General features: G+C 38.0%; 1 protein-coding gene across 1 annotated transcript in view; it reads left to right on the top strand.

The window, feature by feature from the left end:
- Window positions 1-42: 42 nt before the first annotated feature.
- Window positions 43-24,524, top strand: part of PRKCE (protein kinase C epsilon) — a 295,541-nt gene continuing 271,059 nt past the window's right edge. Inside the window, exon 1 of the mRNA XM_085315873.1 lies at window positions 43-1,022. Within this exon, the coding sequence (XP_085171999.1) occupies window positions 675-1,022 (348 nt within the window). The 5' untranslated portion in view covers window positions 43-674. The remainder of the gene's footprint in view (window positions 1,023-24,524) is intronic.

A 24,524-nucleotide genomic window follows, 5' to 3' on the forward strand; every position in this document is an offset into this window, starting at 1 on the left:
TGTTTGCTGAGCGGAGGCTGGCCGTGCAGTAGGCAGGGCCGGCGGGGCGGCGGCGGCGGCGGCGCAGCACGGGAGGCTCCTGGGTCCGGCGCGGATGGAAGGTCCCCGGGTGGATGTTTGCTGAGCGGAGGCTGGCCGTGCAGTAGGCAGGGCCGGCGGGTCGGCCGGTGTTTCTGATTTGTGTGTGTGTGTGCGTGTGCGTGTGCGCGGCCGTGTGTGTGTGTGTGCATTGTGCGGCACACGGACCGGGCGAGCGTGTGCAGGAGCCTCGGATCGCGRCTCTGCCGCCGTTGCAAAGACTGATCCAGGATTATGGTGTAGGTGAAGGGAGAAGTCTTTTGCTCACCCCCAGGATTTGTTGTGCTCGGATTTTGATTGCGTTCGGGGGTTTCTGCAAACACGGACGCCTCCCCCGCTCCTGCGGCCCCCCTGCCTTGTTTTCCGTTAGAAACACGGGCAAGAAAATAAATGTATTCACTGGGTGTCGCAAGAGCAAAGGCTAAATAATCAAAGGTAACAGCAGCAGCAGCAAGGCGAAGAGAGACCCGCACTGTATCCTGCTCCCCCACTCCCAGACCTGCCCTCCTATTTATTGGTGAGATCTGCCTCCCTCCCTCTCTGTGCGAGTGTGTGGTGTGAGTGTTTAATCCCAGGAAAAGTGCAGCCATCCAGCCATGGTGGTTTTCAATGGCTTGCTGAAAATCAAGATCTGCGAGGCGGTGAATCTGAAACCCACAGCGTGGTCTCTGAGGCATGCGGTGGGTCCCAGGCCACAGACCTTTTTGCTGGACCCTTACATAGCCCTCAATGTGGACGACTCCAGGATCGGGCAGACCTCGACCAAGCAAAAGACCAACAGTCCTGCTTGGAATGATGAATTTGTCACCGACGTTTGTAATGGCAGGAAGATTGAGATGGCTGTTTTCCACGATGCCCCCATCGGGTACGATGATTTTGTAGCTAACTGCACTATACAGTTTGAGGACTTGCTGCAGAATGGGAGCCGCCACTTCGAGGACTGGGTGAGTGTTTGCGCTGTCAATACATACATGTACATATGATTTTCAGTGGCATTACTTTGGATGCAATGTCTATATTGCAGAGCTAGGTTGCCAAGGGCATGTAATGGCTCTGAAGGCTTTTCATTATTTTCATGCTTTGCTATACTGAGATAGTCATGGTTACTGCATATCTAATGCATGTGATTTACAGCCAAGTAAAGAAAGAGAAATACATTGAGTCTAGGTCAGAGATGTATAATTACTGCTTCAGCTTCTGAAATTACATTTCCTAAATACAAGTCCAGTTATCTTACTGTTCTTGAAGAACTCCAGTCACATACATCCATACAGAACATCACTGCAAAACCCAGATCCAGCACCTGGACTGTGCGTTCTTCATTTCAATGTGAACGCTCTTGGTCGTGTTGCAGCCTAGCATGACAAGCCTTAAAAATACAGATCTAACMTCTGGTATGAGACACTTTGGAGTCTTTGTACTACTTGACAGCTCACTGCATCAATATTGATGCTCCCCTTGTCCCAGATAATCTAGACCTTTATACATAGACCTAATGCAATGTGTCTACAAATGCCTGAAATTAATTAAAGGATCCTGGTGGATTTTGGCCCCAACCAGACAAATTCTATTGCCTGTATGCACAACGTGTTTCACTGCTTCTTCTACTGCATCTTAAAGATACAGATGCTAATATGCTTCAGTGGGAGTACAAAAAAGCTGGAAAATCCTTGGTCTGACATGCTCAGGTACTATGATTTAACATCAGAAAAAAAGAAAAGAGAAATAAGAAAGAACCCAGTAAATGTGAACATTTCACAGTTCTACAGTTAGTTAAAGTGATATATTCTTTACATAAGATAAAACAATAGGAGCCGTCTTCTGATTTTAAATGTACCCTGCTTGATCAGCCATCTGAAATGTGCATGCTCATCTTTTTATGTATTTATTTATTAAGGTCAAGGATCCTAGTCAGGTCAGTATTTCTTTGACAAATAGACAAAGAACCCCAGACCAAAGTAAAAATAGCAAGAGTTAACAGATCTGAGTTTCTTGCATTCTTTGGGGCTCCTTTACTTAATGCAGTGGTATAGAGAGTTGTCAAAATGATGGAAAGGCAGGAAAGAATTACTCTCCATTTATGCTGATTAAGAGCTGAATAACTTTTAATAGTAAAACTTTTATCCTTATAACTTTAAAATATATATCATTTCTCCTACATATGTTTCATTATGATAATTAGGATCTAGATTATTCTAATACTATATAAAAAACACACATTATTAGGTTTGCATGGTAAAATTGGGTGATAGGCAGAGAAAAAATAGCAAAATCAGGAAAAGACAAATGCAGCAGTATTGCAGATGCCTTTTACCTGAATTGAATGATAATCAAGTCTTAGGCCTCCTGAAATCAGTGAGTGTTTCGTCATTGAGATCAATGGGGCAAGGATGTCTTAACAGATTTTTAGTGAAGGAATAATAGATTCATATGTTTTTTTTGTTTGTAATACACGTTCTGAGTTTGTGGCCAAATCTGGAAGGACTTTGCAGGTTACAGAAGCCAAGTTTGAATTTTGGTGGGGTTGTTATGCTATGGTACATTCTGGCCCTTATTTTTAAAGTGAAATCAAAGATTCAGGCATTCTTCTTACATGTATAGTGGAATTTAACAGATTGAGGCCCAATGTAAACATGACCTGGAGGGATCTAAATAACTGAATTAAATAAATGCTGTATTTTTATTGCATCAAGATCCATTGCAGTCCCACGATCAGGGGGTGGGAGGAGACGAGGGAGTGACCACAGTTGTTGTCTGTTGATGTGAGAGAGTTGAGGATTGTAAAAATTGGTTAGCCCAATGTGATATGGTTTCTGAAGCATCATTTATCTCATTTTCATGCTGTAAGTCCCTGTAGTTTGGATTGTGTTTGTATATATGAAGTATTGTGTATTTGACTCTCTATATTGCAGTTAGAAATTGGGGTGCCAAATATTTATAGGGTTCTCCTTTAGCATTTTCAAAATATTCCKATTTACTGAATGTGTTACAATAATTGTAATACTGAATGTGTTTATTGAATTGTTAATAGATAGAAACCTTCAGAGAACTGGCTCTTACAGTATTACACTGTTGTTTCATCTGATTTCATGAAATTAAAATAAAGCCTGTGGCTGTGCTATCTCTATAGAGTCTATAGTGAAATAAATACATTTACTGATTGCTTCATCAATGTCTGGAATCTGTATTAAAACCTAGAGAAAAGAAATTGTCTATGAAGTTTAGTAGTCAAATGGGTTTCACACCACAAGGTAAAAAATGCACATGGCCTAAACCATCATTAGACTAAAATCTGGTACATTGCAATCAGTTTCTTCTGTTTAAGAAGAGGACTAATTCCTTCATTTCACTCTGGGCATTTAAGACAGGTGTTTTTTTAGTACTCTTTCCCAACTTTATAGTAAGCAAATTAAAAGGAGCAGTCACAGGAGACCATTCTTCCTCATTGTCTGAGATAGCAAATAAATGTAACCTAAGAAACACTCTTGGAGACTGTAAAATATACTTCTGCTATTCTCAAGGTTTCTCTTTAAGAAGCCCTGAAAGTTTCAACTGGGTATCACATACTTGTTGAGTGTATTCAGTGTAATTGAATTGCTGCTCTTCTTTACCTTCAGAATGGTGCAACACTTCTTCCAGGGTTGAACTGTCATTAATTAATTAGATTTGACAAAATGCTCATATGTTGAGAACAGCTCTTGTCAATATGTTAATAGCTTTTATGCATTCAGTGTCATATACTACTGCAAATATTTTGGTGAGGAAATCTTCAGTATTTGCTTTATAGTATCTACACTAGGCTCAAGGTTATATTACTTATCCTGTAATATATTTCCAGATCATTGTCAGAAGTCCAAAATGCAAAAAATACACACAAAGAAATAATGTTTTGGTTTTCTACCATAAAAGAAACTATTTCTCCCTTTAGCTAGCTCACCTACTTTGATTGTTTTTTTTGCCATTGTGCTAATCCTTGTATTTTTTCTAGTAGATGAGTTTTTTAGGAAAATACTGGGTATTTTTCTCATGTTAAGCCTGTGCTATATACTGATGCCATGGTTACAGTGGAAACACTAATGATAAACAAGTACAAAGCTTGAAATCATGATAACGACTATTGTATTAGGAAGAATAAGATAAATATGCAAAACCTTGGTTCCTGTTACTTACAGAGTATTCAACAGTTACAAAACTGATTTTTCATTATATATATATATATATATATATATATATATACACACACACACACACATATATATATTCAAATATATATAAATATTTCAAAGCTGTGGCCTAACACAATGGTTCAGATTTCACAAGATAGAAGCTTTTAAAGAAAATATGTATAGTTAAAAAATCAATATGAAAATATTTCTAAAATGGTATAGTAACAATTAAAAAGATGGCTGCTTTTCCAGTGGTGCATCAATACAGACATAGAGCAGTAAAAAGTGTCAGTTTTGCAGATTTTTCTTAGTAATGACTACAGCGCAGTTTTAAAGACTGCTTTGGATTGATGACATTGCAGGCTTTTCTATAACTGAATAAAATGTTATAAAAAATAGTGCAAAGAACATTCAAGAGGATATTGGTGAACTTGCATTCTGAAAAAGTATGAAATACAGAACAATAAGTAACCTGACAGTTCTGACTGAAAAAAAAAAAGAATCAGAAAATTTAACATGAAAGCTTTAGCTATATTTTTTTCAGTTAGATGATTCACATAGTAACAAATATGTGCGTCTTTTTCTAGTTTTCCCACAGGTCGCATATTAAATGTTGCAGGTCAGTTAGTAACATAGCTACATTTTAATCAGTAGAATTTAACTCAGAAAAGAAAATTCCTTTAATACTTATTCTTGTGGTTATACCTTTGTGAATTAGAATGACCTGTATTTATGTGTTTGGATGGGTGGTAGCATGGACTCTGAGTTCAAGTCCACTTCTCAGAGTTGACAATAAATGCAATCAGTGTAATTGGAGCTATGCCAAAGACTCCATCTAAGGGTCTTAGCCACTAGGCCTGACAAGAAGACCTATTGAGTTACCCTAAGAAATCCTTCTGCAGCCTGAGTAGCAGAACTTGCCAAATCAGTCAGAACATCATGACATTTAGCAAGAAAAGCCTATATTTCCACTGAAAATATTTTGTAACTGTGTTAAGGTTCATGAAACAAGGTTAATTTTTTTATTAGGGTTAAAATCCCTAACACTGTCAGGAAAGAATTAAAATATAAATTTCAGTGAGCTTTTCTTTGCTAGTCCTAAATATCTTCCATACTACTTTTCTTCTTTAGGGCTAATTCTTAAGATCTAAATTTAAAACAGTATGATTTTAAAAGCGTTCTTTCCTATTTCCATTTTTATCAGTGTGGAGATAGTCATGCAAATGTGCCATCATTGCATACAGCAAGTTTATTACAAATTAATGTAATATCTCAGTAGCAAGTTGATGAACAGTTGTGGGAAACGAAATGTGGAAAATATACACTCTTTTATTGAGTTACGTATTTTTCATTCATGCTTACAGTGTGCTGTTGAAATATTTGTATCAGAAAGTGCATTGGGTCTTTAAGTTGTAGTCTATAAAGTTAGGCAATTAAGTGATGAAGGTCTGAATTTCTTGGTGCCGACCTCTCATAAGAGAGATGTTGACAAGGAAAAGATGTAGAAAGACTTAGAAATAACAGTAGTGAGTACGTCATGCATTAGAAAATCTGACACTTTAGCAGCAGGTCAGTATTGCTTTTTCTCTTTGAGGAACTGAGAAGTGGGTACAGTGATTTGCCTGAAGTCACCCAGAAGGCAATAGCAGGGGCATGATTAAAACTCTTCTGAGTCCTTGCCCAGTGAGCTGTCCATTTATTTGAGAACTGTGTCCTTCCAGCTCCTCTAATCAGAATTAAGTGGAAAGACCGCTTAGGTGCTTATCTGAGTTCTTTTTTTTTTCTTTTTTCCTTTTCTTTCTTTCTTTTTTTTACAGTAATCTTTTGCCTTTTCTGTTGCAGAAATGACAACTCATTTCAGGCAGCAGGTGATCTGTTATAGCTGGCGGACAGGGAACGTAATTGTAATGATTTTAGTGCAGGTCACTCTGCATGTTAACCTCTGCTTGTTCCAGACACTGTTGAATGTTGGCAGTGGGGTAGCGGAGTGTGACTGGAGCATATTTACATTTTTATTTTCATCTACTGGCTGAACTTATCTGCACTGAAGGTGTTGAAAGGCCCAGGATTTTGCTTGTGAAACCTTTATGTCGCATCTAAACTGCAATTCATGAGCTGTGGAAAAGCACTGTCATCAGAAGAGTATTTATTGAAATGTCCTTTTTGATAGATTTCTGCATTACAAGACCATCGCTGAGCAAAGTCTGTCAGGTTTGGGGGGTGAGCATGAGAGAGTCAGCAGAGATCAACAGAGTTTCACAGGGACTCAGAATAATTGTGARGATGGGAGGATTGTGAAGAGGACGTGGGAGATTTTGGAGAGGGCTTTTTAYAGGTAGGGCTCTCCCTATCTTCTCCCCCAAACTGACTGCCTCCCRCGCCTCCTCCTTTCCCACTCTGCTGGGGACGTGGTACCGTCACCACGCGGCTCTCCCACCATCTCACATCAGTCCCTTTGTGCAGCTGCATAACTCTACTCCTACTCCCTGCCAGAAATGATCTCTACTAACAGCTCCAGCTTACCTGCCGTGCTTCCCAGCCTGCCGGGAGGGAACAGAGGGGAAAAAAGCTGCACCTGCRGTTGCTGATGTGGGGACACGGAAAGGGCAAGGTGGGGAAAGGAAGAGAGGAATCATGGAGAAAAACCTGGAGGAGGATTATGAGTAGTTGCTGCCCCACAAACTCCAGCTGCTGTTTCGGCAGCAGTAGAAAACTACACAGGTAGGAGATAGGGTTGGGCTGGCACAGGCAAATTCACTAGTTGATGGCCTTATATTGCCCACTGACCTGTTTTTTTTTTTTTTTTTTTTTTTTGCCTGCTTTGCTCAGTGTGTAGCTTTCAAAGCCTCACTTCAGACATGAAAAAAATCTGCTTGGGGCATGACAAATGTGCGGCAGAAGGTGTGTGTCACTGAACACTGAATACGTGTAGGTCAGGGTTTGATCCCACAAACTGATCAGGATTTCATCTTACTATTGCTAATACCAACGCTGATGCTACGTTCAACGTAGTAGAACCCTGAAGCAGTTCCACTGAGCCCCATAGATGTATCTGTAGAATAAAGTTACTGGTAACAGAGTCCAATTCGTAGGTATTGTTTCTAAGGCGGACTTTAAGAAATGTCCAAATCTGATGAAAACAATTCCTGTATGTTTCCCTGCAGCCAGTTTTTAGACAGTACGTATCCTTATTCCAGCTCAGGCAGTTGCATAGATACTGTGCAGARCTTCACTGTTCTCACTGGGTTCACTGGGTTCACTGGATTTCATGTAAGCATGTGTTTAAATTCTTTCCTGAACTGGGGCCTGTGTTCCAAGGGAAAACTGACAATAAATAATGTTTAACAACATCCTTTACTTTCATTTTACTCTTTCTGATTTATTATGCTACTGCAAATCTTACACATGCAAGCTGAGTTTCTGCTTTCCTCAGCCATCAAAACTATGTCTCTGCCCTCCCCATTCAGAATTCTTTAAATACTGCTGAAATGAGAATTTAAGTTGGAATCGCAGGATTTGGCCTCTAARTGTGATTAGTTTCCACTCCCTAACTAAACATCCATTTAAATAAACTTTTACTATATTTTCAAAATTTGAAGGGGGAGTGTGAATACAATTCATAAAAGTCAGAGGGGAGAGCCYTTCTGCCTGGAATTAGCTGACTGAATTCAGTACTGCCTTATCCAATACKTTCTTAACCCTCTTTCCCTCCCCAATTATTAGACTTAAAGACAGAAAAAGACATCTGTTCCTTCCAGTTGATGGTAAGAGAGGTTTTGGAAAGGACAAGGTATGCATGTAATGGGAAATCTGTGGTCAGAGAGGACTGAAAAGAGAATTTTCCTCCATCCACATGGAAAGGTAGGGCTGGAAAATCTGGATATGGAGTAAGATCAGAAATCCAAAGATAATTTGGAAAACTGCCAGTTTTGGAGGAAAACAAACAAACCCTTTTGTCTCTTGCAAGGAGCGAGACTGAGTAAGATCTGAAGAACGGGATGATTTYCCTTGCTCTTTTGAGACATGCAAACTGTAGCAATTATAGGGGGGTTTATAGTTTGGGGGCAAAGGAACCATTAAAGGAGGCTGGCAAAATATTTTAATCTTGTATCTGTAAGCAATTGCTTTCCTATTTGGCAAGCAGCCACTAGAAGATGTTGAAAGTATATTCAGCAATATTAATATGAAACTGCAAGTATAGAACTAATAAATAATTCTGGAGATTGGGTGACTTCTGTAATGACAGTTGTGTACTTCGTGCTCTATTTTAGGAAAGTGAAATGCAAAGAAATATTTAAGAACATCTACAGAATTATATCTACTCTGATCATTAGTCAGAGTTAGTGGCTTGAATTGCTGGTAGAGTTGATTTTTCAGTGTCCTCTCACTTAGGTTACTCTTATAGTTAAAATCTTAAATTATCACTGCTGTGATTTAAAAGGAGTGACAGAAGCCAAAACCTCACATACTTCAGAATAGTGCAGCTAAAAAAACTAGTGATATTGGCATGTTCCCATTAMATCTAATAGGAGTTTTAACACTCTTTTTATTGGAAATAGTATCAGATAGGTACTAAATAATTCTGAGAGATTATGAAATTTTGTGRGCTTTTAATCATTGAAGAACAGAAATAAAGGAAGACCATTGTTTTTAGAATTAAAAAAAAAAAGGGAAATTGATTCCATCAGAGGCTTATGGGCAGCCATTTCTGCCTTGTATCAGCTAAGTTGAACTGATTTAATTGTTACAGACAACAGAATCATTTTGGTTGTTTCTGGTGTCCTGCTGGGCAGTTTCAGCCCAGGAAGGAACAAAAAGGCATAAATAATGGCTAGATGTTACCAAATACTTTCATGCCTGCATTGTTTGAGCAGGGAGCCCCTACAGAATCTCAGTATCTTAAATGAAGAGTAGGCAAACTTAAAGAATATTTCAATATTAGTATTTTTCAGTACTTTGTACTTTGTAGTATAAATACTAATATAGTATAAGTATATAAGTATAAGTATATAAGTAGTATAAGTACTTTGTAGTATAAATATGTATCAATCCTCTCTCTTACYATGGGAGATCAGAGTTCTTATGCTTTGTAGTACTCTTCATTGTTTTGTACACACTGGCCATTTTAATGTGATTCAAAAATACCTGGATTTTTCAAATGTTAACATTCATAAGTGTCTTTAGATAAACAGTGAAGTGGAGAAACAAAGATTGATGCGTACTCTGCAAAGGTGATAAGGAAATATGTTGGGTGGAATTGCATTACTTTCTTTCTCAGAATAAAAGCCAACAAGACAAGAGTATTGTATCCTTCCTAATTTTCTTTCATTATCTTCTTTATTGTCTTCATGCTGACAGTTGTTCATCTTTCTGGATCTGTTTTCGCTCCGTTACAGTCAAGAAATGATTGGGTGACCATTGCAGGATTGCATAAGATTTGTTGTTGGACACACGAGCCGACTACATGAATGAAATGTCCTGCTATAGATCTTTACAGAGACCTATTGCGAGTTCTCCCGCTGAGTCCAAATTTACTCATTGTGTAAGTCTTTACAGCATCTGCCAACTTCCCTTTATTTCAAGGTGTGATTGATCCATGGTTTCTGAAAACAAATGAGTTTCAGAAAGTTTTGGAAAAAGAAAGGCTAAAGGTCACCCAGGCTGCAGAGAAATAGCTTTGTCCACTTCCTTCTCCTTCTCACATGCTTCCAGCTGGATTTATTGAGGAATCCTTTTTCTTTCTTTTTTTTTTCTCTTTTCCCTCTCATGTTCTTGCCTTTCCCTTCTTTATTATCTAGTATTATCTTGGCATCTCTTGATCTAAATGATCAAGATGATCTAAATGGCCCTCTTCTGTTCTCTTTAATTCACTGCTGTCACCTTGCCCTGGAATCCTGGCTGTCTTAACATTTTCTTTTATTTTCTTCTTATTATTACTTCCCATATTTATCCTTATTGCTCTTGTTCYCCTTATGCCAACTCCTTCTCTCTTTTGAGCACTCTGGTGGACTAGTGAGCTACTTGTGTCAAGAAGACATAGAAGTATCTTTAATACCAGAGGCTCTGTGAGTATTGCCCAGCAACTCTCATCCAGAGTGTGTCTCCCTTGTGCTTCTCAGCAAGCAGCAGGGAACTAACTGACAGACTGGTGGGTGTCTGAGCAGTTACCTTCAATCAGAAGAAGTGATGGTCTGAATTTCCAGTTAGTTACACTGCAGAAATGGTTGAAGAAAGAAAAGTAATATGGTAGGTCTGAACTTCAAACAAAAGTCTCTGATTTTAGCAGAACCAGTGGGGTGTTGAATTGACATGATGATCTATCCTAAAAACTGGACTGTCCCAAACAATGGAAACAATATTGTAAAATTTTAGTTGATACTAACTCTTGGGATTTTCACCCAGTGAATCCTAATTAAAGAAAATACCCAGTACCATTTGCCGTTTTCATTTATACAAAGCAAAATTACAGTTTCTGTCTTCAAAAAAWTTCAGTCCAAGCACAAGTCAGGAAGAGACAAATTGGAGAAACAAAAAGAAACAGTAAGAAATTATTGACAAGTATAGTAAGCTGTAGTGGTAGCTGAGCAGCAGCCTGTCAATTCAGCTAGGTGTCCCTAACTCAAAATCCCAAATGGAGTGGAAATTTTGCTGGAGATATGTGACACTYTGGTTGATGTGGTGTTTCTTCTTGAGGATTTGGTAGGTTTAGAGGGATAACCTCTATGATCCATCCTATGGTTCCCAAATTTCTAGGTGTTTCTGAATAGCCCATATATCCTTAAGAATGTTTGTGATCACCCATTTTTATGGAACTACAGGATTTTTTCTGTATAATCCCAAGATAGCTGGTATCAACTGTATTAATACATTTGAGCTTTTTTCTTTATCAGTAGCTGGATTAGAACAGTCCCAATGTAATAATCAAATAAATACTAATACCAMATACTATTAGGTTTAGCTCAGTTGGTTAGAGCATGGTGCTGCTAATGCCAAGGTCGTGGGTTCAGTCCCCGTACGGACTATGCTGACGGTTGGACTAGATGGTCTCCAGAGGTCCCTTCCAACCTTACCATTCTATGATACTAATGTCATGGGTCTTTGAGATGAGCTTTGTTGAGTTTCATTCTGCACCTTTACTCATTGTCTAGCAAATTCTCAGAGCCATATGGAGAGGAAAGAAAGGTTTTATTAAGCTCTCACAATTATTTTGTAGAAATGCTAGTCATTGCATCAGAAGCAAGCAACAGTACTTTTCACATAAAGAACAAAACCTCATTTTGTAGGTCTTTCTGATAAGCATTGTGCAATACTTTATGTATAGACTGTAAAGTCTGTTGCTTTAAAAARAATATTGGTTTAGCGGTCACATTTAGGAGGTGGCTCTGCTTTTGCATTTTTATAAGGCCACGTAAAAGGTTTTAAAATACAAATTTAGCTATTACAGATATTACAAATTGGTTTTAAACAATTCCCTGCTGCATTAGCAGCCCAGACAGGGTGACCTATTCGATCTCTTAGGATCTCTTTATGTGCTCATTCTYTCCTAGTTCACGCTCATTCTGTTGTCTGTTTTGTCCATCTGTTGCAAGCCGCCTCAGGTAGAGGCTATCTTATTACCTTCTTTTATATATCATTTATTAGGACAATAGGGTCYTGATCCTTCTTTAAAAGGCATTCACTTTGTAACAGTGGTACTGTGTGGAAGAATAGATTGGTGCAGTTGGCCTCTGTTTGTCCTGGCTCTGTGCGGTGCAAAAAGCAAACACTTTCCATTTACAAAGTTAGGGGTTTTGTTGGTAAGAACACGTGTGAGTAAGCGAAAGCRCAATATGCCTATAAAACAAACACAAAAGAAATTTATTTCTGTGATGTGCAGCTTACAGCAGTGACTGGGGCAGACAGGGCCTAATTTGCCTTGTGCATCAATTTAATACTCTCCTACATTGATTTTAATGGCAATTTCTTTGAATGGTGTTCCATATTGCTGACACCATGGAGAGTACTAGGTTATTATTTGGTTGTATACATAGTGATTCTGCTGTGCTAATAGGTAGAGAAATAGGTGGAGAAATAATTAGAGAAATTAGTAGTTACATCACATCACCTGAATTCCTTGTATATTTAATATTATACTTCAAATTTCTTCTCAGAATTGAGGCCTATTGTAAATTTTTGAAATATGTGGAAGTCATTGAAGAGTTTATGCTTTACATTGGTGATTATTTCAGGATAGTATCTGCAATAAGCTTACTGTCTGAAGAGCTTGTGAATCTGCGCATGCATTTTTCAGAAAGATCAGTCTCTTCTGTGAGATTTCTGTTCTGTTTGATACATGCATTTTTATTTTCTTGCAATTGGTATTATTTATAGAGTTTTTAAAGTAAAAAAAAAAAAAGATACCATTTTTCAGATCATTACCTCATTAATTAAACAGTAGCATATTATTGTATATTTGAACAAAGTACAATTAAACTGAACTCCAGCCTTGTTTGAATGTACTCTTAACATCAAAATGACAGGCTTTAACATGTTCCAACAATTATATTACATTTAAAAGGTGTGCACTCTCCAGCCAAGCRCAGTTTTTCCGTATCAGTGTGACTATCCTGCCGTAAAGCTTTCAAGATCCTTAGCGCAGTCCAAAGTTTAGATCAAAGACAATTTTCAAAATCAGATTTGAAATCAGATTTGAAGTATGAGAATGTAATTTTGCCTTTTATGCTGTTACTGGAAGACTGAGGTAAAARAAGCATCTAACTGAAATTAAAGACAGGGTAGACTGAGAACTAGGTGCAACTCTAGTGAAGCCTCTTTTCCCTCCAGCACTCTCGCATCGTACTATAGGGGCTTCTTCTCTATGGGACCTGGGGTAAGTGTGGCTGTGAGCAGTAACACAAATTACATGTTTTGTGTTGTTTTGTGGAACTGATGGAAAGCTTGCAGCTCTTCCAGCAGCTGTGAATCAGTCCTGCACCCTCTTTGCAGATTAGCAAGTAAATTTTGATTTTGCTTCTCAGTACCAGTGTGCCTGTCTGCAGAACCTGTGTATTTGAACTTTATGCACAACTAATCAACTTTATGATGCAAATAAAGAGAAGTCTCAGAGACATTTTATGCGCCTTTGAAAATTTACTTGATACTAGTGGTATCCCAGGTAGGATAAGACTGAAGTGCTGAAACCTTCTTAGAGCATGGGATGTATATATTCTGACAGAATGACGATTTTGAATGTAGGAACTACTTTATCTTTGATAACTCTCACTGTGCATTAAGTAGTGCAGGTAGTGCAAAAACAGAAAATTCATATTTTTTCCTGGAGAATCTTATGCTGTAAAATCAGGGAATGCATTCTCTCACTTTTGAATAATAATATCACAAAGTGTAAAAAATCTTTACAGGTTTTGTACCTATATATCAAGATAGAAGTGAAGTGCAAAAGCCAATCTCATAGAAAATGCATAGCAGCATACAAACCTATGCTTTGCAGAACAGAAACATGCAACAGAAATAACTGTTGTCATTTCAGGTAAAATAAAATTATTATTTCAGTTTAAAGTTCCTGCAACTTGAAAAATACATTTCATGGCTCTTGAGGAAGGAGTAATGGTGTGACTAGTTAAGGAGAGGTGTTCTTATTCACATTAGTCAGCAGAGAAAGAGGCTGAGACTTAACTTCTGTGCTCTACCGAGGAACATGTAAATAAGATGGACACTTTTGATAACGTTCAGTTAGCAAAGTGAAGTAGCTTTGTAATAGGCCACGTAAGACAAATTAGGAAGATCAGATTTTTAACACGCGTTATTTCAAAAAAATGTTTCATAACATCACGGCAGGTCACAACATAAAAATGGCTGTCRTGAGTAGTGTTTGGTTTTCTTAGTGTTCATGGTAACAGGTGAGGCTGGTGTATTCATTTTCAGAAACATAGTTCCTGAACTTGATTACTTTATGGTCTGAAGTTCTAGTGAGCAATGAGATAATGTGTAATAACTTCATCATAATTTTGCTTTCTGCAAACTGGTCAGACAAGTTTTTACATACTTAGTTGTCCTGTGTCTATTTGTGATATAACATGTTATCTCTTCTCTCTTTAATTTTTGCCTCTATTTCCATTCACATCATTCCATCAAAAAATGAAGATGTCAGTAGTATGATAAGTGGTATGGTCAGTRAATGGTGACCTCTCGTAATCTGTGTAGAAATCTGTTTACAAAATAAATAGTCCAGCTGTTTATATTAATGGTWCTAGAAGACGCCTTTGTCTGCTTTAGATTTACACATATTGGTATATAGCCCTTATCTGTCTTAGGTAGTAATTAAATTAAATAGCAAAATACCCAAGTCTGGAAAATCTTAAGCACAGTCATCTTCATAGCATTCCTAAGAGGAAATATAGTGAAYGGAGAACATAATTTTCGTACATGTCACACAGAAGTAGAGCAAAAGCGTTATGTCTTTCATCTCGGAGCTTTGCAGTAGGGGTACCTCATTTTTACAGAGAGGAAGCTAGGGCTGGGAAGTGGAGTGAATTGACCAATGTTCTGCAGAAGATCAGGGAGTAAGGTAGGAGCAGAACCCCAATGTAAGGCTTCTGGATGGCACCAGTTAAACATCTTTCTGCTTTGCAGTTTCTTCTTCAGCTGTCCATCACTCATCTTCTCTGCTTTCCCGATATAASGATTCTTACCATCACGTTTCCATTTCCTTCTTGCAGCATGGCTTTTGCAGGCTATTGTGTTTGATGTTCTTCTTCTGCAACCACTTCATTTTGAGGATGCTTTCCTTTCATTTGATGAACACACACAGAAATTCAGGGCCTCAGTCTTGCTGCCTTTTTGAATCTGGAGCTTTCTCTGTGGAGGTGCAGAGCTACAGGACCCGTCTTTCAGAATGTCATAGTATGATAAGTAGTTTGAAGCTATGCTGCCTTTCTAATTGAATAGTTGGGGGCAGCACTAGATTTACTGTTACAATAAAAAGAAATTACCATGTAGAGGTGTCCTGCATGCATGCATTTTGAACAGCTCTGGTATTGAGCCTATCTGCATATGAATGTACATAGGCTCTCAAAAGAGCTGAAGAATTGGATGTACAAATCCCTTTGAAATGTAGAACTAATTGTTTTAAGCGCCTTTGAAATTTGTCATCTTAACTCATAATTTTGTATATCACTGACAATTCCATAACTGAAGTTAATATGGTAGAAGACAGCAGTAGACAAAATATAAAGCTGCAATATTTGTTGTTTGATCATTCATGCATGTAACTGAAAAGAAAGTGGGCTCCTATTTGGGTCACTCATTTGAAAAAAATAGAACATTTGATTTTCCATTTTTAGGGCTCTATCTTGACTACTAGCAGTAGATGTGATAGATTTTTATAGAARGGCTTAGGATCATACAGCTGGAGTTGTGTGAAGAAGGAGTAAATGCAGCTGGTGTGTGCTGTGGAACAGCTGTGCAATGCAGCAGAACCCGATAGTCCAACACCTGAGCATGTTTATAAAACAGATACAGTGAGATTATATTGGTGTTGCCTGTCTGGCAAACTATTAGCCTGTGGTTTACACAAGCCTGTCCCTGGTTTGTAAAAAGCCACAGAGTCAGCATACCGGATATGCTAACATGTCTTGGGGTTAACATGTTGCACTTTGGGATTGATCCTTAGCTGGATAAATTGGTGCAGATTATAGCAACTGAGATTGTTAGAACTTTGAGGAAGAGAGATTTTGTATAAAGTAAAAGGAGGTGTCAGTTTAGTCACTCATAGTTGTTTTGGAAATTATTATTTATTGTATTTGCAGCTCAAATAAAGAGAGGGAAGAATACAACATAACCTTCTGTAATTCTTCTGCAGTGAAAAAGTGGCATTCTCTTGAGTCTGTTAATCTCATGTGTATATTATTCATCTTCCTTATCAGTATAAATTTAACAGTTGGACTTGTAAGTCTAATAAACCTTTTTACTTACAATCCTTTCATCCAAAAGGCATCAAGCACATGCTACAGAAAAGATGTCAAATGTTGATTATTGAAGTCCATCATACTAAAAGTAGTCAGTGACTAGAATATCAGTTTTGTGGTGTAATGGGAAGTTCGAGGTATTGGAATACAAAAGTGCTGAACTTAAGGCATCAGTTACTTGGAATTTTCATCTGTCCATGAGAATTATCTTTAAACTCTGAGTTTCTGCATTTCTGTATGGCCATCCAAAATTTAAGAATGACTTTGAAATACAAAGGACAAAGGTCTAGAGTGAGAAGCCAGCATTCTTGGATCATAGTCTTGTTTTTCATTTGATTAATTTCAAATATATGTGGTTCATGAAATTTAATAAGAATAGCAGCTTCAGGGAATCCTATTTTAACAACTAATTTCTTACTATGAACATCTTTGTAACATCTTTGACTGCAGTGGACTTAMTACTTTCTTGCACTATCATTATGCAAATATGAGAAGGCACAGTGCCCAAATACAACCAATTCTTTCCAAATTCTCCAAGTGCCACAGATTTACTTCCCTGCAACAGTAACACTAATTAAGTTTTAGCTTTGCTAACACAAAATGGTTTCCAGATGAATATAGATCAGTTTATTAATAATGTTGGTAGTGTGAGACCATGTCCATAATCATCCTCACTTCTTATGTGTCCTCACTTCTTAAAATATGAATCTAGTACGTTAGATGTTTATCTCAAGGTTGACATATTTCAACAGCTAAAATGAGTGTGTGGGAGGGATACCCAGCAGTTCTGAAAGTAACTTTGCTCACAACCTAGGGTCCCAATAAAAGCAATAGCCAAGGACCCAGAGTAGCTCTTTTATGCCTCAGAACTCACTTCTTCTGCCCAGATCTCACATTCTAGAGCTTGCATCTTCAAACTAACGTCTCAAAGCTGCTCTCTTCCAAGTCTGCTATGCTAGGGCTGATACTGCTTTTCCAGTGCCATTTTCCCTCTTGCATTCTACTCATCTAATGACAATYACTGTCACTGTTTAACTGGTTGCTGTTGAAGTCTCATCCTTTGAGAAGTACCTAGATTCTGCTCCTGGCAGAGTTCAACGATCATTATGACAGGCTGCATTTAGAAAAACTCCTGGGAGGGACACTGTGTCAGAGAAAGAGGATATAGCCAAGGAAAACAAGGCATGTGATAGACTGATTTAAAAAAAAAAAAAAGAAGAAGAAGAAGAAGAAAAAGAAATTGATTTTGGCTAAGAATATGAGGGTGAGGCCTCAGTACATGAAGGCAAGAGGAAATGAAATGATTTATCTTCATTTATTTGGGATAAGTGTGGGCAACTCATTCTTGATTTTCTTTCCTTTCTTGATTCTAGAAAAGTAGATGCYATTCTAGAGCACATTTATTCTTTTTTCCCAGGAGAAAGAGAGATTCGTAGCAGCTTTAATTACAGTTACCATTTTTAATCATTATAAAGCTTAATTTGAAGACCTACTTTGTTGCATTGTGCTCCCCAGTGGCCTGAGCCAAATATGTGTGTCATAATGGATAAAATGCATTAAAGCTGTGAGAGGTTGGACTAGATGATCTCCAGAGATCCCATCCAACCTTACTGATTCTATGATTCTATGATATGTGTCATAGGAAGAGGTTATATTGACTGGAAGGAGATGTGTTGGACAGTCTCCCTTTTAGGTTGTCTGAATGATAACTGTGCAAAATCAGATAGTGARGGAAAATACATTATTCAGGAAGAACAAAAGCAAACTATGTCAGGTATTTGAAGACCAGGGCGATTCAGCTGAGTTATTACTAGCTTTTAGTAGCATGCCTGAAAAAAGTAATGTTCTTTGCTTTGGCTGGGTGGCCCTCAGAAAGGGGAGAGATTCTTTCCTGCCTTTTGAAATCATCAAAGAATATGAGACTAATCATTTCCAAAGTTATCTCTATGTCGGAAGGCCTTGCTGTTCAGGATAAGCCAGGGTAAACAAAAGACAAATAGGAAGTGACTTTTAAAAAGTATGGATCTGAACCTGCGAGGTGCTGAGTGTCTCCAGTGAAATGCTGAGCTTGCTTGGTTTCCAGTAAGTTTATGGCTGTCAATTCCTGAGAGGATCAGGCCCTAAGATTAGATCTACTCTGTGAAGTAAAAGCAACTTATCGCTGTCAGCTTTTTTTTTTTTTTTTTTTTTACTGACATTATTGCTTGCAGTGCACATCATCGGTGCTGTATGTATGCAGGCGTATACTTGAATAAACTTGGAGTAAAGATAAAAGCTGATCTACAGGGGCTCAGTCACTTTCACATTTTAGATTTTTGTCTTTTGCACTAATAAGAACTCTCATATAAAAAAASAGACATCAGAGGGTCAAGCAAAATACCAGATGCTTCTTGGCTAAAGAAGAAATTCTTTAGTTTTGCYCTCTTGTTTAGGAGTGTTTCTACTAGGTTTTCTCTTGCCTAGTCTAAAATAATACCAGATTTGTGTAGTACTTTTTATCAGTAGATTGCAAAGTGCATAGCACTTTGATGAATGTATTCAATATGCAGTCAGGTCCTTTGGGTARGGGAGAATGTAGTTACGTAGTGCTTCACTTTCAAATGGATTGCAAAGTCCTTCACATTTAGCTTTGTTGACTTCAGTGGAACTTTTCGTGGTGTATGGGTATCTCAAGAGGCTCACAGTGAGGTTCAGAACTTGCAAAGAATATTTGCATTATATTCCTCCTCTCCCTCTAATACGTACTTTACTGGCCTTATAAGATTAATTTGCTACCAGTATTTAGAGTTCAGCCATTGTTGGCATGATTTGAACTAAARGTGAGTATAATAAGACTGTGCTACTAGTCATGCTGAAGGGAAAAACTGTGTGTTTCTTCTGAGCAGTACATAGAAGTTACATGAGAAAATCGATATGCTGTAAGCATGACCTGAGAAATGTACATACAGTACTCAAACTGTCTCAGTCCTTTCATAATTTACTGTTAAAGCATAAYTACTGCTATGATTAGGAAGTGGTTAAAATTTTTGCATCTGGTTATTGCAGCACATAAAACTCTATCTGAATTGGTACTGCAGTACTTCTTGGCATGACAGAAACAAGACTTGGTTCTTCCTCCTTTTTTCTGGATGAAGTATTAAATCTATGCTAATATTGTGTAGAAAAGTTGGGCCATCTTGAGGAGACCTGAGGGAATCTGGATTACATGATACCTTTACCAGTGTTTGTGTGTTGCATTATGTATTCATCGACTCTTCCAATATACGGATTATAAACAGATTGAAGGCAAAAGAAAGTAAAAAGTAGGTAGGTGTTTGAAAGGAACAGTGTTTACTTCTTCAAAACCTCCTACTTCAGGCTTCTCTGCTCAGTTTCCTCTAACAGGTTCTTCTACCTCTGTTTCCTCATTTCTCCTGAGGAAGTCAAGCTGACCATGCTCATTTAATCCTCAGGCCTCAGACCCTTCCTTGTGCCCACAGAAAGAGAAGACTACCTCCATGCCCATGGACCAGCAGCACCCAGAAAGTATAGATCCTGTTCTGTAATCATTTGGGGAGCCAAATTGTAGTAAGCAAGAAAGGCGACTACTCCTTTGAGGTGGGAAGAAGTCTCCTGTCAAGCCTGGGGAGCCTTTGTTTCCCATCATGCAATGATGAAAATTGGCCAGAATGGTTCCTAAAACAGCAGAAAATAAGTTAAAGGACAAGCCTGGCAAATATGGCGCATTCTTTAGTATATGGTAATCTTGAGTGGATAATATTGTGTAATCACATGTGGAGAACTCCATGTTTAGGGGGAAAGATTAGCTTAATTTTGAAAACCATGGTAGTAAATAGGGCAGCTGTTCTGGTAGTTTCATTTCTAGCCTCCTTTCATGTTGGGGCATAGCCTTTCCATTTCATATTTTTGATTCCAATCATTTTGTAAAGAACTTCCTGAAAAATACTGATGACTTCCTATGAACCATTTTCAACTGTCCTTTGAAATGCCGAATTGTTAGCATGAATATCATAGATGTGCTTCAGACAGTGCCTGCTCTGAGAAAAGAACTGGAGAAAATCATACTCTTCACCCTACAGATCTGGTCAAAATTAGTTGAATACTAGCAATTAATTTTGAAATGAAAGATATGGCTACATCTCTTACAGTCAGGGCTGCACTGATCAAGAGTTGCGAAGAGCTGTTCACAGTTTGTTTACCAATACAATGAATAAGTAACCCTGTGATATTTTTGGCTTGCAAACTGCTTCAAAAAGGGAGTCCAGAAGCCCTATAGAGCTTTAAAAATGCCTTGTGCTGATTCAGAATTCCAGGGCTATATTCTCCCGTTGTTTCCCTGAGGATCAAGGAACAAAAAAGCCACCTTTATCCTCTTTTTTCCTTAGTATCWGTAGAATAAAGAATAGGTGGAGAGGACACTGTTCGTCACTCTTATTCCTCTTTTGGACCCATGAAGGTTGTTAGTAAATACCGATGCCACTTTTAGTGTGAGTTGGTTCACTCTAGGCCTTTTGAAAACCCCTTCCTGCAAGAGAACGGAGCTGAAGGCCTCAAGGGAAGGTCTGACATGGGGGAAAATCTCCCATGAAAGTGTAGCAGGTAACAAGGAGCACAGGGCTTATCATGGGTGGACGACTGTTTGGAAAGTTTTTGAAATCAGTGTGGTTATGTGGAGACCTCACTGTGAAGAGCACGTCTCTTAYATGAAGAAGGTGAAGCTGATCCGTCCCTCTTCCCTTCACCCCAGTTTTCTATTGGGCAGTGTAAATCAAAGCTGGCAGGCTGTCTTGCCCCTATGTAGAAATGCCTGGGCGGGGAGAGGAGGGAAGAAAACTGGAATGGTAATAGCAACCTTAAAATAATAAATAGCGTCTGAAATACTGCAGTATTACTCTGGAGAAATGCATGTCCCTGATAAATAAGCCTTGATATTATCTTTATAATGCTTATGGGAAGCTTGTCATAACAGGCCATATTCTGTGGTTGTAATGCATTGATCTGTCTGTATGCAATTCTGTAACCTGGCTAAAGCAATTTGCTTACAGGATGTATTGCAAGGTTATTGGATTGTACCTAAATTACTGCATACTGTATGATTTATGCAGTGCGTTTATATATGGCACTCACCGCTCCTTATACCTTTGACACTAAGGATTAGTGCTTTAACTAGGAAATTATGTAGACTATTCTGATGCCTACAGTCCCATTAGATATCTCATCCTCAGATGGCCATGCATCAGAATATGGGCCAAGCATAGACTGAGGGGAATTAGGAAAATGTCCTTGCTGATCTAGTTATTCAGTAAATCGTCCACTAGGAGGTTTCTTGCACCTTTGCTTGATGTGCCTTATGGGGGCTTACTGGGAGGTTGCTGCACTCTGCAGAGCTCTGACAAAGCATGGCAGTTCCTGTTTTCCATTTCAGGCTGTCAGAGGTAGTGGTTGTAAGTACTGTATCAATAGAAAACTATTTTTTTCCTAGCTGGTGTGTTTGATCATTGTCTACTTTGATTAACCAGTTCTGGGGCTTAAAGTGAGATGTATTGTTTTTTCCATTCTTTGTAGTGTTTTTTGGCAAGGGGTGGAGAAAATGTAGTCATTGCTCCCTTTTCTATCTGAATTCATTTTGTTTTACGCTCTTTGTGGTGGAGTACAAAATGAAATGGTTTGCAAACAAACTAAATATTAAAACATAACTAAAAAGTACTCTATATTCCTTCCTCATAGAGCTTGTGTGCAAATAAATAGGAACAGATCATGTTGGGAAAATATTTCTTCCCCTCACTCCTGAAAATAAAGCAATTCTTCCATTATTGATTTTTTTTTTTTTTTTGGCGAAGTAAAACACAAGCAGTCAGGCTGAGTACTGCTGGATGATAGCATTATTGTTGTTTTTGTTGGGTTATCTTTTTTACTGTTGATTTAGCCAGTACAAATTGAACGGCTAAAAATGCATCAGTGTTATTTTGAAAATTCACAACATATTCAGCTCAGACCAGGAAGTGAGGTGTTGTCCTTTTAAAGCCCGATACACAGAAAAGGGTATTTCTGACGCATGACCTTCAGTGCACAGGAATTCCTCTTCTCAAAATCTCATCCTTACCATGAACTTCATTGCCACAATTCATCCTCTCACAGCTGTGTGAAAAGTGACATATCACAGAAAAAGAAAAGACTCTGAGAGATTTGATCATGATGTCTTAAATAACAGGGCCTTGCACACAAGTTTTTGCTGAAATTTGTTGTGTGTAAATAATTTTAAGTTACAAGACTTTTTCTTCTAGTAGAGTTTATTAGCTTTTAAACAACTAAATAACTGATCAGATTGTTCAAGCCTCTGTTTGAGTATCTGATCATAAGTGTCACAGTAGCAATTAGTGGGGTTTTAGTTCCTTTGAAAATCTATTTTGAATTTTGAGTGTGAGTATTTGAAGCTCCACTCTGAAAGAATCTGGCTCTGCTCACATTTTTTYGGTATATGTTTGCTTTCACTTCTCTATTTGTTTTCTTTTGCTCTCTTTCTCTCCCTGTCCTTCGTTTAAAGGCAGTGAAAGAACATCTAGCAACTGTCAAGTCTGAGAACTCTGCAAAAATATTTTTATGATCATACCAGGTAATATGCTATGTTTGATCTGTGCTGGGAGTGAGTTAGCAGTGGTGATTTTGTGCAGATATTGAATATGACTGCAGTTAAATGCCTGCAAAGATGCCACCTTTTTGCCAGAGATCTAGCCTCTGGAAGCCATTGAATTGCAGCCTCTTTGGAGTGGGAGAGAGAAGCATCTGGCAGGCATCTTTTTAAGACTCTGTATCTTTAGAATTTGCCAATTCCTGCTGTTTAACAGCCCAGATTGCTAACCTCCAGGACGTACTACAAGGTCTACTTTTTTCTTCTGGTCCTTTGTGGAAGTGGGTGTTGGCTAGAACTAGATAAAGTTGCAGAGGAGTTATGGTGTGGCGATTGCTCAGTTTTTCTTTTGCTTTTGTTTTGATTGCTGAATTATTTTATTTAACCTGAGGCAATTTATTGCTAGAGTTTAACTTTAAAGCTTGTGATAGAGAGACCACTGAACACCACTTCATTGTTTTAGCAAGAAAATGAATAAATGATAGTTTTGTAACTCAAATTCCCTATGAAAGTATTGCAGCTGCTAATTATATACAGCCTGTATTATTTTTACCTATAGGATACAATAAATGTATAAGAATTCTTCTCCTTAAGGAAAACAAATTCTCAAAAGAAAGTGAGTGCAGTGAATCCAGATGAATGTAGGTGAGGAGTCCTAATGAGATGAGACTGAAGGTGTTTGTAGGACTTCACCTACATTAGAAGACAGCAATAAAGCATGGGCATCACAGTGCATACTGTCACTTTCATGCAGTAGTAATACTGATTAATCRGTGAAAAACTTTGATCATAAGGTAAATTTTACATTAATTCATAGATTGGGAGTGAAGCAGAAATCAAAGGACTTGTATGGTCATATACCTGGAGAGAAAATAATATGCCTTATGTATAGAGATATGTAAGCACAGTGTCAGATAGTATTCATTTTTAGTTACTCAGAAAAGTTGCTCATATTTAAGTTCAGTGTTTTGTTGTTTTAGCTAATGAACTGGCAGCTAGTTTTGCCAGAAGTGTTTTAAAAGTAATTAAAAGTTAATCAGCCTTGTTGAGAAGAAGGGCTGAATTGTATTTTAAAATATTGGAAAAATAAAGTTTATAGCATCTCTATATGAAAATTTATGAACAGATATAAGCCTCGCTTAAAAAAGCCAACATAATACAACTTTGCAGAAAATGTTCTAGCTTAATTATAGTAATGTGCCTCGAATTTTCCAGTGGGGTCATTTATTTTGAGTTTATGTCTCGTCTCTTATTACTGTAACTACGAATAAGCCTGTTGTTGGGTATGTGTTGTCTAAACGTTGCACGTAACTTTCCTGGAATTTGTAAAGCTATTCTGTTTGACATTAGTTGGCATACCTTGTTTGCAACCCTTGTAATCCAAAAATAAAATATTTATGTGTCTCTAGTAGCAAAGTACAAAGTACCATATTAAGAACAGCCATATACGGGCCTAGCTCTGTAAGATGCTAAGCGGTGTCGGTTCCTCCTAGCTCAGCAATTGATTTCAGGTGTMTTTTAAAATCCACTGGAACTACTCTGAAGTTACGCTGTAAGACTGGAATCATAATCTGACTTGGCCGTATGATGCAGACAGAGACTCAACTCTTTTGGTTTAGGATGCCATCGTAGTTGAAGTGCTGCTTTTGCAAGCAGATAGAGAGAGAAGTTGCCTACTGTGGTCTGGCT

Source organism: Rhea americana, unplaced genomic scaffold (assembly GCF_003343005.1).
Source record: "Rhea americana isolate MKP2758 unplaced genomic scaffold, rheAme1 scaffold_44, whole genome shotgun sequence".
Lineage (NCBI taxonomy): Eukaryota > Metazoa > Chordata > Aves > Rheiformes > Rheidae > Rhea > Rhea americana.